The sequence below is a fragment of the Phocoena sinus genome, chromosome 20 (genome assembly GCF_008692025.1).
Source record: "Phocoena sinus isolate mPhoSin1 chromosome 20, mPhoSin1.pri, whole genome shotgun sequence".
In the NCBI taxonomy this organism is placed as follows: domain Eukaryota; kingdom Metazoa; phylum Chordata; class Mammalia; order Artiodactyla; family Phocoenidae; genus Phocoena; species Phocoena sinus.
Window position 1 is genome coordinate 25180076 of NC_045782.1, and position 17429 is coordinate 25197504.

General features: G+C 35.8%; 1 protein-coding gene across 4 annotated transcripts in view; it reads left to right on the forward strand.

The window, feature by feature from the left end:
- The window catches only part of STXBP4 (syntaxin binding protein 4), a 182059-nt gene that overhangs the window by 18503 nt on the left and 146127 nt on the right, over positions 1–17429 (forward strand). For all 4 annotated transcript variants that reach the window (XM_032616291.1, XM_032616290.1, XM_032616288.1 and 1 more), the window contains 3 exons: positions 13504–13610; positions 13785–14004; positions 15314–15392. In XM_032616291.1, the coding sequence (XP_032472182.1) occupies positions 13504–13610; positions 13785–14004; positions 15314–15392 (406 nt within the window). The remainder of the gene's footprint in view (positions 1–13503; positions 13611–13784; positions 14005–15313; positions 15393–17429) is intronic.

Genomic DNA, 17429 nt, shown 5'->3' on the forward strand with positions numbered 1-17429 from the left:
TCTGTGTATCTGCAAACAGTGACATTTTCACTTATTATTTTCCAATTTGGATTCCTTTTATTTCTTTTTCTTCTCTGATTGCTGTAGCTAGGACTTCCAAAACTATGTTGGATAAAAGTGGTGAGGGTGGGCATCCTTGCCTTATTCCTGATCTTAGAGGAGATGATTTCAACTTTTCACCATTGAGTATGATGCTTGATGTGGGTTTGTCATATATGGCCTTTGTTATTTTGAGGTAGGTTCCCTCTATGCCCACTTTCTGGAAAGTTTTTATCATAAATTGGTGTTGAATTTTGTCAAAAGTTTTTTCTGCATCTATTGAGGTGATTGTATGGTTTTTATTCTTTACTGTGTTGGTGTAGTGTATGATGCTGATTGATTTGCGGGTATTGAAAAATCCTTGCATTCCTGGGATAAATCCCACTTGATCATTGTGTATGAACCTTTTAGTGTATTGTTGGATTGGAATTGCTACTCTTTTGTTGAGGATTTTTGTGTCTATGTTCATCAGTGATATTGGCCTGTAATTTTCTCTTTTAATGGTATCTTTGTCTTGTTTTGGTATCAGGGTGATGATGATCTCATAGAATGAATTCAGGAGTTTTCCTTCCTCTGCCATTTTTTTGGAAGAGTTTCAGAAGGATAGATGTTAGCTCTTCTGTAAATGTTTGATAGACTTTGCCCATGAAGCCATCAGGTCCTGCACTTTTGTTTGTTGGGAGTTTTTAAATTACAGTTTCAATTTCAGTGCTTGTGATTGGTCTCTTCATATTTTCTAATTCTTCCTGGATCAGTCTTGGGAGACTACCTTTCTAAGAATTTGTCCATTTCTTCCAGGTTGTCCATATTATTGGCATACTGTTGCATATAGTAGTCTCTTATGATCCTTTGTATTTCTGTGGTGTCAGTTATAACTTCTCTGTTTTTATTTCTAATTTTGTTAATTTGAGTCCTCTCCCTTTTTTCTTGAGTCTGGCTAAAGGTTTATCAATTTTGTTTATCTTTTCAAACAACCAGCTTTTAGTTTCATTGATCTTTGCTATTGTCTTCTTTGTTTATTTATTTATTTCTGATCTGATCTTTATGATTCCTACTCTGATCTTTATGACTTCTTTCCTTCTACTAACTTCTGGTTTTGTTTGTTGTTCTTTCTCTAGTTGCTTTAGGTATAAGGTAGGTTGTTTATTTGAGATTTTTCTTGTTTCCTGAGGTAAGACTGTATTGCTATAAACTTTCCTCTTAGAACTGCTTTTGCTGTATCCCATAGGTTTTGGATCATTGTGCTTTCATTTCCATTTGTCTCTAGGTATTTTTTGATTTCCTCTTTGATTTCTTCAGTGATCCATTAGTTGTTTAGTAGCATATTGTTTAGCCTTCATGTGTTTGTGTTTTTTATAGTTTTTTGTTCTTGTAGCTTATTTCTAATTTCGTAGCATTGTGGTCAGAAAAGATTCTTGATATGATTTCAATTTTCTTAAATTTACAGAGGCTTGCTTTGTGGCCGAGGATGTGGTCAATCTTGGAGAATGTTCCGTGTACACTTGAGAAGCATGTGTATTCTTCTGCTTTTGGGTAGAGTGCTCTATAAATATCAATTAAGTCCATCTGGTCTAACGTATTTAAGACCTGTGTTTCTTTATTGATTTTCTGTCTGGATGATCTGTCCGTTGATGAAAGTGGGGTGTTAACGCCCCCCACTATTATTGTGTTACTGTTGATTACTCCCTTTGTGGCTGTTAGTATTTGCCTTATATATTGAAGTGCTCCTATGTTGGGTGTATATATGTTTACAATTGCTATATCTTCTTCTTGGATTGATCCCTTGATTGTTATGTAGTGTCCTTCTTTGTCTCTCATAACAGTCTTTATTTTTAAGTCTATTTTTATGGCTATGAGTAGTGCTACTCCAGCTTTCTTTTGATTTCCATTTGCATGGAATACCTTCTTCCATCCCCTCACTTTCAGTCTGTATGTGTCCCTAGGTCTGAAGTGTATCTCTTGTAGACAGCATATATACGGGTCTTGTTTTTGTATCCATTCAGCCAGTCTGTGTCTTTTGGCACATTTAATCCATTTACATTTAAGGTAATTATTGATATGTGTGTTCCTATTGCCATTTTCTTAATTGTTTTGGGTTTGTTTTTGTAGGTCTTTTTTCTTTTCTTTCTCTTTTGTTTTCTTCTGATTATCATATTTAGTGTTGTTTGGTTGTTTTTTTTCTTTTTTTGTGTGTATCTATTTTAGTTTCTGGGTTTGCTGTTCCCATGAGGTTTTGATATAGTAGTCTATATATGTACAAGGTTGTTTTATGTTACTAGTCTTTTCCCTGCCTAGAGGAATTCCTTTAGCATTCGTTGCAAAGCTGGTCTGGTGGTGCTGAATTCTCTTAGCTTTTTCTTGTCTGTAAAGCTTTTGATTTCTCCATTGAATCTGAATGAGAGCCTTGCTGGGTAGAGTATTCTTGGTTGTAGGTTCTTCCCTTTCATCACTAAATATATCGTGCCACTCCCTTCTGGCTTGCAGAGTTTCTGCTGAGAAATCAGCTGTTAACCTTATGGGAATTCCCTTATATGTTATTTGTCATTTTTCCCTTGTTGCTTTTAATAATTTTGCATCTTTAATTTTTGTTAATTTGATTACTATGTGTCTCGACCTGTTTCTCCTTGGGTTTATCCTACCTGGGACTCTCTGTGCTTCCTGGACTTTGGTGGCTATTTCCTTTCCCATGTTTGGGAAGTTTTCAACTATAATCTCTTCAAATACTTTCTCGGGTCCTTTCTCTCTTTTCCTTCCGGGACCCTTATAATCCAATGTTGGTGCATTTAATGTTGTCCCAGAGGTCTCTTAGGCTGTCTTCATTTCTTTTCTTTCTTTTTTCCATATTCTGTTCCACAGCAGTGATTTCCACCTTTCTGTCTTCCAGGTCACTTATCCATTCTTCTGCCTCAGTTATTCTGCTATTGATTCCTTCTAGTGTATTTTTCATTTCAGTTATTGTATTGTTCATCTCTGTTTGTTTGTTCTTTAATTCTTCTAGGTCTTTGTTAAACATTTCTTGCATCTTCTTGATCCTTGCCTCCATTCTTTTTCTGAGATCCTGGATCATCTTCACTACCATTATTCTGAATTCTTTTTCTGCAAGGTTGCCTATATCCACTTCATTTAGTTGTTTCTCTGGGGTTTTATCTTGTTCCTTCATCTGGGACATAATCCTCTGCCTTTTCATTTTGTTTATCTTTCTGTGACTGTGGTTTTTGTTCCGCAGGCTGCAGGATTGTAGTTCTTCTTGCTTCTGCTGTCTGCCCTCTGGTGGATGAGTCTATCTAAGAGGCTTATGCAAGCTTCCTGATGGGAGGGACTGGTGGTGTGTAGAGCTGCGTGTTGCTCTGATGGGTACAGCTCAGTAAAACTTTAATCCACTTGTCAGCTGATGGGTGGGGCTGTGTCCCCTCCCTGTTGGTTGTTTGGCCTGAGGAGACCAAGCACTGGAGCCTACAGGCTCTATTTTGGGGCTAATGGCAGACTCCAGGAGGGCTCATGCCCATGAGTACTTCCCAGAACTTCTGCTGCCTTGTCCCCGTGGTGAGCCACTGCTGCCCCCTGCCTGTGCAGGAGACCCTCCAACACTAGCAGGTAGGTCTGGTTCAGTCTCCTGTGGTGTCACTGCTCCTTCCCCCTGGGTCCTGGTGTGCACAAGACTTTGTGTGTGCACTCCAAGAGTAGAGTCCCTGTTTCCCCCAGTCCTAAGTCCTGCAATCAAATCCTGCTGGTCTTCAAAGTCTGATTCTCTGGGAATTCCTCCTCCCATTGCCAGACCCCCAGGTTGGGAAGCCTGATGTGGGGCTCATAACCTTCACTCCAGTGCATGGACTTATGTGGTATAATTGTTCTCCAGTTTGTGAGTCACCCACCCAGCAGTTATGGGATTTGATTTTATAATGATTGCACCCCTCCTATCATCTCACTGCAGCTTCTCCTTTGTCTTTGCATGTGGGGTATCTTTTTTGGTGAGTTCCATTGTCTTCCTGTCGATGATTGTTCAGTAGTTAGTTGTGATTCCTGTGCTCTTGCAAGAGGGAGTTAGCACATGTCCTTCTACTCCGCCATCTTGAACCAATCTCTGTAAATTTTTAATATTAACTGAATGTTCACTGTGACCATTTCTTAGTGAAAGATACAGAGGGATTGGAAGATAGACCTTTATACTCGTGGAGTTTTAACCTAACAAATGAATAGGAAATAAATATGAAATAAATATGAAATTAGCAGATTTCAAGCTGTAAGTAAATGTTATATATTTTTAATTATATGCTGTTCAAATTTTATTTTAAGTCTGGCTGAGGGAGGTTATATTTGAAGACGTTATCTATTCACTGCTCTGAGTTAGGTTTAACTTAGATCAGTTAAAGTACTTCATTTAGCCTCTCCTAAATGCAAAACAAAACAAAACAAACAGAGCAAATAAAATCCACTCACTTCTGAATTTGCCGTAATTCTTGTTGAATTTGTTAATTATGCCAGTCACTAGTAGCCCATATGAGAAATTAGATTTAGAATTAAGACAAGAAAATATCTATCTTAGGAGTTAGAAAATCTTACTCTCCTCTTCACTGTAAGAAGTATGTAAAGCATGAGTTCCATTTTGCTCTGGTTGCTAGGAAGCTCAGATCCATATTTGAAGCACTTAGTTAACAAATTGGTTACTATATTTTCATGCTCATTTCTCTTGAATTTTATTTGCTATTTCTGTTTTACTAATGTGATTCTACATGTCTTTTGTTGAAAATTGCCTCCCTTTTTGGAGAGATGTAGGGCATAAAGAATTTAATAAAACATTCTATTAATATCAAGCTATGTAACATGAGAAGGGATACCCTTATAAAGTCTGTTTATATTGTCATTGTCCTTATTCTAGTTGTTTTGGTTGAATAAATAGTCCTACCCTTACCCCCACCCCGATTCCTACACCAAACACTGTTTAGAAAGCAGTTTGTTTATTCAATTGGATTTTTTTCCTTGTTAGAAAAAAAAATCAGTTTAACCAGTAACTTCCAAAACAATAGATTTAAATTGTTTCAATCTTGCTGAGATAATAAGGTTTCCTCCAAATACACTTACCAAGTGGTAAGTATTATACAATAAGTATAGGGTATTATAATGATATAATTTTTGGCTATTAAATTTATTAACTAACTAAGAGCATACTTAAATGCTAAATTTAAACAAATTCAAACAAACGAAAAACAAAATTTTTCTTGTAAGAATTGAGATGTACTACTTTAGTTTTAAAGCTGAGATATGTCTCTGTGTGTGTGTGTGTGTGTGTGTGTGTCTGTGTGTGTATCCAGTATAGCTACGGTATTTCTTAGACTATACTTGAAGTAATGCAGTAGATCATGGTACCTAAGAAGTGAAAATAATTTACTTTTAAGACAAGCATCAATTTGTGCTTTTTTCCCCCATGAAAAATATTTGTAGTTAAAGTAATAAATTGATAGCAGTGGTGCTGAGTGACTCATCTCCTGTCAGTGATGACAGACTAAGAAATTATACCTATAATGTATATTTTCTTTTGTTGATTTTCTGAGAATTTCATTGTTTGAAAGTGTATTAGAAAGCAAAACCATGTAATAAAGTATATTTTATATTTACCACTAGAGAGCAGCACAGAGTTATTAATGTTTTTTGACAGTATCTGGTCATGTCCAAGAGAAGAAAACAGCCAAAATAGAGAAAGGTGTAGACAGAGAAGAATAAGTAGGTTTGCAGTGCTTACATTTACTTTTGTGTTCTTCGTCAAGTTGGAGAGTTATGTACATTTTACTCTGCAAATACAAATTAATGCAATTTTATTTAAAAAAATTTTTTATGAATAGTAATAATAGAATTTACTGTATTCTAAATACTGTGTTAGTCTTGTTAATAAACTTCTTATCTGTACAAAATTTCTCCAGGTGTTTTCATGGAATAGGAAACACTGGTTCATAGGGTATCCTTGTTAAGTTGCTGAACTGAGCAACTGTTAATATTTTTTAAATGCATATGAGTGCTTTCACTTGCTGTAATTTTATTTTAACATTATATTGTTTCAGAACTAATAATATAGGCAATCTCAAGTTTATAGATGGATTATATTTCATTTATATTCTCAAACTTTATAGATAGGGGATTATTGGAACGCAGGAGTTATCTTTAAGTAACCATGGTTAGCTCCTCCCCTTTATCCCAATACACACACAAAAGTATTTTTCCTCCTGGAATATATGAAATACAACACTGGTTCAGTAACCAAAATCATCCTGTCTCTTTGAAAAACGTATTCTGAGTTCAAACTTGGAACATATTGACACGTTTTGCTAGTTCAAGTAGGAAAGAAGATTCTCCCAGCTTTAAGAGCTAGAGGTAGCCTATAGGTTGGGAACAAATATACTACGTACTGAGTTAAGGGAAATATGAAATATGGGAACTCCAAGGCCCTTTTCACCCCACCAGCCAATCCGATATCAGTTTGGAGTCTCAGTGTTAAATCTTAGATCTTTTTTTGGGTGGGACACTCCTTTGACACATATCCAATTGCCTGATCAGCATTTCCACTTGGATCTCTTAAAGGCATCTCAAATGCAACATGTCTGAGGCAGGACTCATGATAGTCACATCACAGCTTCATCTACCCATTTCTTCCCAAACAGACCTCTTTCCAGTGTTCCCAATCTCTGTGAATGACACCTTCCAGTAGCACAAAGTCAGAAAACTAAAAGCATCCTAACTACTTCCTATCCCTTAATACCCATATCCAATTCCTTACTACATACTGTTGACTGTTCCACTCTCAATAGCTCTTGAACCCATCAGTCTTCTTGATCTCCACTGCCATCACCATTGCTTAAACTATCATCAGTTTTTATCAGACCTCACAATAGCTTTGTCTGCTCTTATGCACCATTCCTATTTCCCTCCCAGCTATCCAACTAATACTTACTTGCCTACAAGGCTCTGTATTATGTGACTTCTGCCCTCTACTTCTCTGACTCTCCATCCCCACCTATGCTTTCAGAGTAGCATTCTTTCAGTCCCTGGAAGGGGCCTGGTTCTTTCTCATCTTATATGCTGCTCCCTCTGACTGAGAACAGCTCCCCCCATTACTTTCAAATATCAATTCAAAGACCACTTACAAAGAGAGGTATTCCTTGTGCTTCCCCCATCCCAAGTCTAGGCCAGGTTGTTTTCCTGTCTGTGCACCTTTCCTTCATATCACCTGTCTGTGCCTGTTTCTTTCCTTCTCAGTTTGTGATCATACATCAGTATCTGTGACTGTTTTACCAACTCTGCCTGAGCCACAAGTCTCAGATTATTTCCTAAGTGCAAGGATATTATCTGATTTTATTCACAATAATATCTTTAGTCCCTAGCTTGGTACCTGACACATATTAATTGCTCAATTAATACCAATGAATGAAAAATCCTTTAGTCACATTTCTGAGAATTCACTGATCTGCCTGTTTACCATTCAACTGCCACCATCTGGGCTCCACACAAAAGTACCTCTTCTTCTTAGCCCTTTGTGTCCAATTCTGAACCACACAAAAGTACCTCTTCTTCTTAGCCCTTTGTGTCCGATTCTGAACCACACTTTGAATGTTTTTGTTTTTTTCTTTGTTTCTCTGCTAATACTGTAAGGACGGCAGGCAGAAATCAAAATTTTTTCTTCAAAACTGACATATTTCATTTACCTGATTCTAGGGCACACACACACACACACACACACACACACACACACACACACACATACAGTCAGCCCTCCATATCCTCGGGTTCCAAATCTGTGGGTTCAACCAACCTCAAATTGAAAATATTCAGAAAAAAAAATTCCAGAAAGTTCCAAAAAGCAAACTTGAATTTGCAGCACAGGCAACTATTTACATGGCATTTACATTGTATTTACATAGCATTTACATTGCATTAGGTATGATAAGTAATCTAGAGATGCTTTAAAGTATTCAGGGAGGGTGTGCATAGGTTTCATGAAAATGTTATGCCATTTCACGTAAGGGACTTGAGCATCCATGAATTTCGGTATTCAAGGGGGTACTGGATCCACTCTCCCTCAGACACCAAGGGACTACTGTATACACATACACACACATATATATAAAACAAATATATGGGTATAGAATTACCTGTGTGTAATTCTATCTATCTATCTCTATATATCTATATCTATATCTTTTTTTTTTCTCTCTCTAGCATCTCTGAAATTGAGATGGATCTTACAATAAATGTCATAGTATAATTGGCAGCATTTTTTCACTGGAACTGGGACCAAGGATTTTTGGATAGTTAGGACAAAGGCCTCTGGATGGCAGGGGGTAAAGAAACCAATCAATTGTTGGGAGCTAAAGCAGTAGCAGCCAAGAGGGTTCACTTTAAGATGTCACTCACTTTTCTCCTTTGCCATTACTATTTTTGTTAGAGCCACCTTAATTTCCTCAAAGTGTTTCCTGGGCCTTATTCATTTATTGTGGACCTATTGTATACCTGGCACTATGCTCAGAGATATAACCATGAAAAAGACATAGTTTTGGTCAACTGAAAGAATCAATGCTGCTAATTTGGGAGTTGCTGAATTAATATACTCCAATGGAAAAAAAAAAGATATGTAAACAAATAAGGACAGTACAGAGTAAGTGCAATAATATAGATAAGTAAAAATGCATTTGGAACAAAGAGAAGGGAACAATTAAGTAAATCTAGGGAGATGGAGAAAACTTACAGCAGAAATAATGTTTGAATTTGGTTGTGAAGTTTAAATGAGAGTTCATCAGACAGAGAAGTGGCAAGGTGGGTGGTGGCATTCTAGATAGGAATTAATATGTGTAAGTGAATTAAAGTTTGAAAGACCGTGGCTGATTTGAAGAACATTTTCTGAGAATAGAATGAAGAATTTGTATGCTGAGGAGGGAAGGTAGATGATGAGGCTAGAAAAAGTAGGTTGCAGCTAGTTTGTTGTGCTAGGTTTGGGAAGTTCAGTTCAGTTTTTCCCACAAGTGGGCAGTCATAAAGGGTTCTTAATTTGAGGAGTGGGAGGGTTAAATTTGCTATTACTGTAAAAATTGCCTGCAACAGATATGGGATTCTGATTCAACTCACTTCAATTTAACACCTACAATGTACTAGGATTTTATATACGTTATTTATCACAGCAACCTTGTGCAATAGGTACTTATCCCCACCTCACAGCTAAAAAAATGAGTCTCATGGAGATTAAACGAATTGCCTAAATTCATGTTAATAACTGGTATTTGAAAAGTGATACTTCCATTGACTTTCATCCTTTATGAAAGCATGGGAAAGGAATCCAAAGGCTTGCAGGAGCATTCCTTAGTATTTAGGAATAATGAGTTAGAATCAGGCTGTATATATGGTTATGGTAACACATTATTTAGAAAACTGTAATGGTCATTATAATCTGAAATGGACAGTGTTGGCAGCTTTTAATGAAAGTATGCAAGTGTTCAAGAATACATTATTATTTCAACATCTTTATAAATGTCAATGTGACTGAAGTTAGGTGTGTGAAAGTGCTTGGCACCTTGCCTGTCATGTTGTGTAGTTGCTCAATAAGTGCTGAACCAGAATCTAGACAGTGTGGAAGAGGCCTCTCTGAAGTTACTATCTTCACAGACACATTAATCCAGCTGGGGCAGAATTCACTGGCTTTGAATGCCAGACTTTTACAGAAATAGCTTTGTTTTAGTTTGCAGGTTCTGACTTTTAAACAGGTTCAGAAATTCACATGATCAGCTAAGATCTTATTCTAGGAGGCAAAGAAAAAAAAAACAACTGCTGTGAGTACTTTTTAGAAACAAAAATATATATAAACACCAGAAACCACAGTCAGAGACTTTCTTCTTCTTCTCTTCTCTGACTCTTGTCTTCCTGGAAAATGCTACTTCAGTACATGGGTGTACTTTAATATAAGATGTGTTAAATTGCCTTACTGAGAACTTTTTCCTCTGCATGGCTAATAGTGTGCGGCCCAAGAGGCGAATGTGGGAGGCTTCTGTTTTCTGAAGGCTTTTTCTCCGTAATGCTGTCAACCAACTATGGTTTCTATAAGATACATGGATAGAGGAGCTGTCTCCGACAGTTTAGAATTTAGTTCCGTGTTCCTTGTACATGAGATTGTGCACCTCCCCTATCCCCTTCCTTAGCTTTCTTTCATTGTTTATGAATATCTAGCTAGCAAGTTGTGGAGCTCAAATTCGAATTCAAATCTATCTGGTTGCCACAACTCGTGCTCTTTTTTCCTCATCAGTCCACTGCCTCTGAAGACTGCTGCCCAACTAGAAGACAGATGAGGTGCCATCTGGCTTATAGTCCTCGTTATAGAATTTTCCCTTTTCAAGGAAGTTCAATAAAAGGCAGTTTAATACCAAGAATATTTAGATTAAAACAAAATAACCTAATATTTACTGTCCACCACCCCAATTCTAAAAGAACTTTTTTTCCCTTGTCAGTGTCCTTTAAATGCTTTGCTCCAATGAAGCAAGGCTTTCTTCATTTTTCCCTTTCTTTCCTCAAATTACTTCCAGGCTTTGGGACATAAATCAGTAGTAGAATAGTCATTAAATTTCAGTTATAATCTACCTTATTAAGCTGATTCTAATGAGGAAATTTTTTTGCAGATCCCAAAAAAGCTGGATTTAACAATGACATTTATTTAATTTTATTTATTTTAAAATTAGCTTTTAAGAACCTCTATTTGGCCCTTACTTCCAATGCCAGTTTTGGAATATAGAACCAAAATAAAATTCATCTGGTTAGGAACATTGTTGATGCAAATGTCATGAGCTTTCTTTTGATGGGCTGGAAAATTTCTTTTCTTTTTAATAATATAATATTTTATGCATACAAAAGGGTATTGGAACATATATCTAACTTATGAAGAATAATAATGAAACAAATGCCTATGAATCCACTTAGAGTTCACCATTTGACTTATGAAGTAGAAAATTTTACTATTAAGGCTTCCTATATGGTTTCCCCCCACCCCATTGCATTCCCTACCCTCCCTCCCAGAAATAAGCACTCTCCAGAATTTTGTTCTTCCTTAACTTTTATTAGCCTTATCGTTTTGCCTGTGGCAAAAAGGTTCTTTTTGTTTGTTTGGTTGTTACCATTTCACTTTAACCTTAAGGAATGAGTTATCCTCAAACTAATATTTAGCATATTAAATTGAAAGCTCTTGTACCTAAGTTTCTAAGTATAGTCTGGGTATAATTGATTTAAATGCATATGTAACCAAAGTCTGTCATAAGGCTTGGGCCCAGGTAATACTGAAGTGTGTTTATAAAATCTTACAAAATCAGCTCTTTCATTTTACTGAACATTTAGGATCCATATGGTAGATACTTCCTCCATATTGCTTAGTGTTTTCCAGCATTACTATTGTGTTTTATTCCCCAGACATCTATCAAATGGAAGGAGAAAAAAAAAAATCACTTGTGAATATAGCAATTGTGTGTTCTCTGACTTTGCTAATTATGTTTAATCACATACCTATAAAATCCAAATTAGTTTTCAAATTTTATATATTTTAAAATCAAATTGCCTTTTTGGATTTTTTTGTTTATATTTCAGAAGGGTCATAGGGTCATTATGCATTTAGATTATAATATCTTTCATTACACAATATTTGAAATAACATGTTCCCATAAAAATTCTTGATAAATATTTTATTTTTGCTTTCCTGTATACTCAGTATTCAGTGTGAGAGATAATAGTAAAGGTCTTTTTTTTTTTTTTTTTTTGCTATATGCGGGCCTCTCACTGTTGTGGCCTCTCCTGTTGTGGAGCACAGGCTCCGGACGCGCAGGCTCAGCGGCCATGGCTCACAAGCCCAGCCGCTCCATGGCATACGGGATCTTCCCGGACCAGGGCATGAACCCGTGTCCCCTGCATCAGCAGGCAGACTCTCAACCACTGCGCCACCAGGGAAGCCCAGTAAAGGTCTTTTTTAAAAACATTATTGTTACTTAAAAGTAAAGTAACCATAAATCACCATTATTATATACATTTATTACATATAATGCAGTTCAGACCAAAGATCAGTTATTCAGGGATATATCAATATTGTATCAGACTTTCAAACAGAGGGGTCTCATAACATGGACCTTTTTTATAACTCCAGTTGATTCTTTTCATCAAGGAAGTGTGGGAAATAATACTTAGGTAATGTTTACAGTATGAAAACAAAAACAGTAAGTGCAGAAGCTATCCCAGGGATAGCTTGGGGTCAAAGGCCTGCAGATACCTGAACTCTTCCTACTTCCCCATCCTCATTTCTCATGATTTCTGGCTCACACTTTTTAATTGAGCACTGTGTTGAAGGCTATAGTCCCCTGCACACTATATGTTGCTTCTCATCTCTGTGTCTTTATCCTGCTACCTCCTTGATGGTAATATGTTTCTTCTTTACTTCCTTCCATCCCCTTATCTTCACCATCTCTTTTCCCTGGTTAATTCTATTAATTAAAACTTATTTTATACATAGTAGATAAGACTTTTTAAAAGATCTTTTCTTGACTTTGTGGAATTTACTTAAATACCATCAAGGGTGAAAATGCTTTCTAACCATATAAGCTTCTTCCCTAGTTATAGAAATAATGCTTTCTGTGTTTGTACTAATGATAAATGGAGAAGCATCTTAAGAGCTGAAAATTAAGAGAGCTCATTCTTCTTTTCCAGTTTGAATTAAAAGAAAAGGCAAATGAAGACTGAGAAAACTTGCCTAACATGTACATTAAATTTTGTAACTTTTGTGCTTTGTCTTATTCAGTTAGGCTAGTTATAGGCAGAGCCAGGACTTGACAAAGACAATGCCAGGCAGCCAATTAGAATTGGTCGGTATTAGTAGGATGTGAATAAAGCTACCTGTCCAACCAACTGGGCCTGAGTCACAGGAGGGGCAGCAGGTCCAGTGAAGAAGATGTTTCACCATGAATAGAAATGTGGGTAGAATCAATATAATTAAGCTCCTTGACTGAATTTTTAAAAATTCTAACTGTGGAATAACTCAGTGTTTGGTGGGATGAAAGATAAAGGAATGCTCAGAAACTGAAGTGAATGAGGCTTATATTCTGAAATATACCAGAATTATTTAGCCTACTTTATCACATTCAGAGCTGTATTTGTCTCATACAACTGACCTTTTAAAACAGGCCTCTTTCCTAGTGTACCAGACTATGTCTTCATATATTCAGGATTCCTTAGGCTGAAAGTTTATTCAAGGAGTACTTGAACATTTCCATTTCATTCATGTATATTACCAAACCAGACTTTAATCAAACCATTTTGCTGTTGAGGTTCTTTGTCTAAAATTTTCTTTTTACTCTTTTCTTTAAGTCATTCTTTACTAAAACTGTGCTTTGCTTTAATTGCATCAATTAACTTTTTAAGAAACACCTTAATCAGTTTCTTTACAAATGTTACTATTTTTGTTAGGATGGACGTTTGAAGCCAGGAGATCAACTTGTCTCAATAAACAAGGAGTCTATGATTGGTGTATCATTTGAAGAAGCAAAAAGCATAATTACCAGAGCCAAGTTGAGGTAACTATTCTATCTGTAAGATAGAATGAGTCATTTAGCACGTCTGCCTAAAAATAGAAATTTAAGTTGTCCTAGTACTTTAGACCCAAAAGAAGTATTTTTTGATAATATATGAAACATTATCTTAGAATTCAATTGTACTATATCCATAAAGTGACTTCTTTTTAATACTAGGTCAGAATCTGCTTGGGAGATAGCATTCATAAGACAGAAATCTCACAGCAGTCATTTAGAAAATCCATCGTGTTCATCCCTTTTACAAGCTACAGGAGAATATGGACCTCAAGCCTCAAAATTTAGTCTTCTTTCTTCTTCCCCTGAAATACTAATTCCAAAGACCTCATCGACTCCCAAATCTACAGATGCCATTTTATCTTCTTTTAAGATAAATCAGGTAATCTTAAATTTTTCTATTTATGTAGTCCACAAATCCCCTATGTGTCATTATGTTTGTCATATACATATAGAACTATAATTTTGGTAATATAGTTTGTTAACAGATTGGTATTTCCTTGAAATACCAATCTTTGCTTAAGATTTTATGCTATGCTGTCAATAAATACAGTTTTTCAAGTCAATATATTGTTTGTCCAGAAAATCATGATCAGGAATGGCATCACAAAGATATGCCTAGATATCACTCAAAACTATGATATGGAAAGTTATATTTATTTTCAGATAGTCTCTAATATGGTTCTGTTCATTATTTTTTCTGTTTTCTGCTTGACTGAAGACAGGCAATCTTCCTTTCTGTTGCTCAGCTCTTTCCTGTACAGTGTAGGTGGATTTTGTTCCCTCATGTGTGCATGCTGGAATATATCAATAGTTCACCCTAGAATCACACGAAAGGGAGAGTTCCTACATCAAAATCGATATAATTACAGTCATCCCTCATCATCTGTGGAGGGATTGGCTCCAGGATAACCTCCCCACACCCCGACAGCAGATACCAAAATCTGAGGCTGCTCAAGTCTCTTGTATAAAATGGTGTAGTATTTGCATCTAACCTATGCACAGCCTCCCCATATACTTTAAATCATCTCTAGATTACTTATAATACCTAATACAGTGTAAATGCTATGTAAATAGTTGTAAATAAATACAGTGTAAATGCTATGTAAATAGTTGCCAATGCGGCAAATTCAAGTTTTGCTTTTTGGAACTTCTTAGAATTTTTAAAGAATAGTTTTAATCCATTGTTGGTTGAATTTGCACATGCAGAAATGGCAGATATGAAGGGATGACTGTAATTACTAATTGCAACGGTGCCATAAATAATGAGTTATAAAATAGAGTGTATACCCTATAAAACAAACTTGAAAATCAGGTAGGCTTTTAGTCAGTGCAATAAAATTCATCAAAAGTAATTTCAGTTTCTGGTCCATGCTAATCAGATACAGAGTTTAAGATTTTCTCTTAGCCCTTTATACTTTCTCATTTGGGGTTATAATACCTTTTCAGAGACACAGTGCATAGCCTTATATTTTGTTGTCCTTGGGTATGGTAGAGCTGAAAGCAGTTGTTACTTTCATTCTGAATTGCTGTGTTTGAAGGTGAATATACCAAAATTTTTAAGGTTTTATATTTGGGGGACTATTGCTTTAATCTCTTTAATCATTCTTTTTATGTTAACATGAGCTTCTCGTCTGGTTTTTGACCTACTTTAGAAAATGACATTTCACCTTCCTCATTTTCTTTCATAGATAAAAACTGGATACAAGAAAACAGAACAGATTCCAATTACTTCTTCAGACAACAGCCCTACAGATATGCCTAATACAGGTAAATGCACATTTAATTCCTCTTTCCTGTTATTTTTTTCAATTACTCTCTCAATGAGGAGTACATAATGTGACTTAAAAGACTTTAAAGAAGGGTGCATTATGCCTTTTTCCTTCATTGAATAAAAGAGCGAAATGAATCCATTGTGCAGCGGTCCCTGTTAGATTATGACTTTTATTGGAAATTTTCCTGAACAAAGGGTTGAAATTTTAAAAGATGCATTATCATCGCAGTGTCTATGAAGCTGTAATAATCAATGAACTGTTGAAACCAAATAATGAAAACTCTTCTATAACTCAAGATTAGGCTGCCTTGCCCTTTTAGTGAAATCCTCGTGAGGTATATTAAATGCACCTTTCAGAGAAATTATAGAAGGGAGCATAGCTTAAGAAAAGAAGTATGTTTTGTTTTTCTTGGAAGAGATTATATAGACATAAATTAGAAAGAACATCAGTATTGTGAATTCAGTATTACTGGTTTTTAATTAGCATGAAATGATTTATTGACTTTTCAAAACAGTAAAGGATTAATTGTGTAAGCTACCCATAAAAAAAGGATTTTTATCAATCTGTAAAGTGTTTGTAGGCTCAAATATCAAGAAAAAATGCCTTCCCTTAAATTATCTCCAAAAGTTAAAGGGAACAACAATAAAAACAAACAAACAAAAAAAAACTATACTTATTGAAAGGAAGAGTTAATTACATGTCTAAATTATAAACCAAATTGTTACTCGTATACTTTAATTTTTAATAGCATTGTGTAGATCAAAACTTCAAAATAAAGAAGAGTTAGCAGAAATTATATAGTGTCTTAGTCTGTGTGGGTTACTCTAACAAAATACCACAGAATGGGTGGCTTATAAATAACAAACATTTCTCACAGTTCTGGAGGCTGGATCATGGTGCCAGCATGGTCTGGGTGAGAACTTCCTTGTGGTTGCAGGCTTCTTATTGTGTCCTCACATGGTGGAAAGTACTTGGGAGCACTGTGGGACCTCTTTTGTAATAACACTAATCGCATTCGTGAGGGCTCCACCTTCATGCTCTAAGCACTCCCAAAGGCCTCAACTCCGAAGGTTAGGATTTCAACATATGAATTTCGGGTGGACACAAACATTCAGACCATAGCACATAGCTCCTATACTTAACAGGAATTTATAGTGAATTCCATAGTAGTTTCTCTGATTTGGAGCAATATTTACCAGTGGGTTAGGAACAATCTTTAGCTGTCAATTATATGCCATTTTACTTAGTGGAATTTGTTGACCCTTAGAAACTTTATTAGTATTATTTCCTTTACATAATTAATTTTCATTCTCTTGATGCCTCTTTTAGCCAATTTATTTACTCAGTAAGTATTTACTGAGTATGTCATGTGCGTCATAGTTCGGTAGAAAATATGAAGGAACTGGGATTTTTTTTCCATGAAATACTTAATAGTATATTGTGAAATAAAATGTGGGATTAAAAACCTTCATTATTCAGATTAGAAAGCACATATGTGTGTGTGTTTATTTATGTGTGTGCGTGTGTGATTATTTTATTGAATAAATACTAGACTATTTGCAGTGTTCTGTGTTGACTAGAGCAGGGGGTGGGTGGTTTTGGTACTCTAAGAAGTATATGTCTTATGGACAAATAACACATTTGCACAAGATGTGTAAAGACATGAGCAAAGTAGATTAAGGGAAGAAGTAGTAAGTGACCTGAGTGTGATATAGGGAAAACACAGTGGTTAGTCACCAGGCTCTGAATAAGTTGCTCCCAACTTATTGGCTGAATTAGCTTATTATATTGAAATAGTTTCCTCATGGGTTTGTTATGAGTATTAGACAAGATTATGTATGTCAAGCACTTTGTAATTGGTGCATAGAATATGCTCAGTACATTTTGCTGTCATTATTATTAATATTACGGAAGCTGAAGTTTAGAGTATAGCTCAGATAATATTCCAGGGCATGTTTTTTAGAGCAGAAGTGAAAGCTTCTGTCCTTTAATTCAGTTTTGCATCCTCCCCCTCTACCCCAGAAGCTAGTAC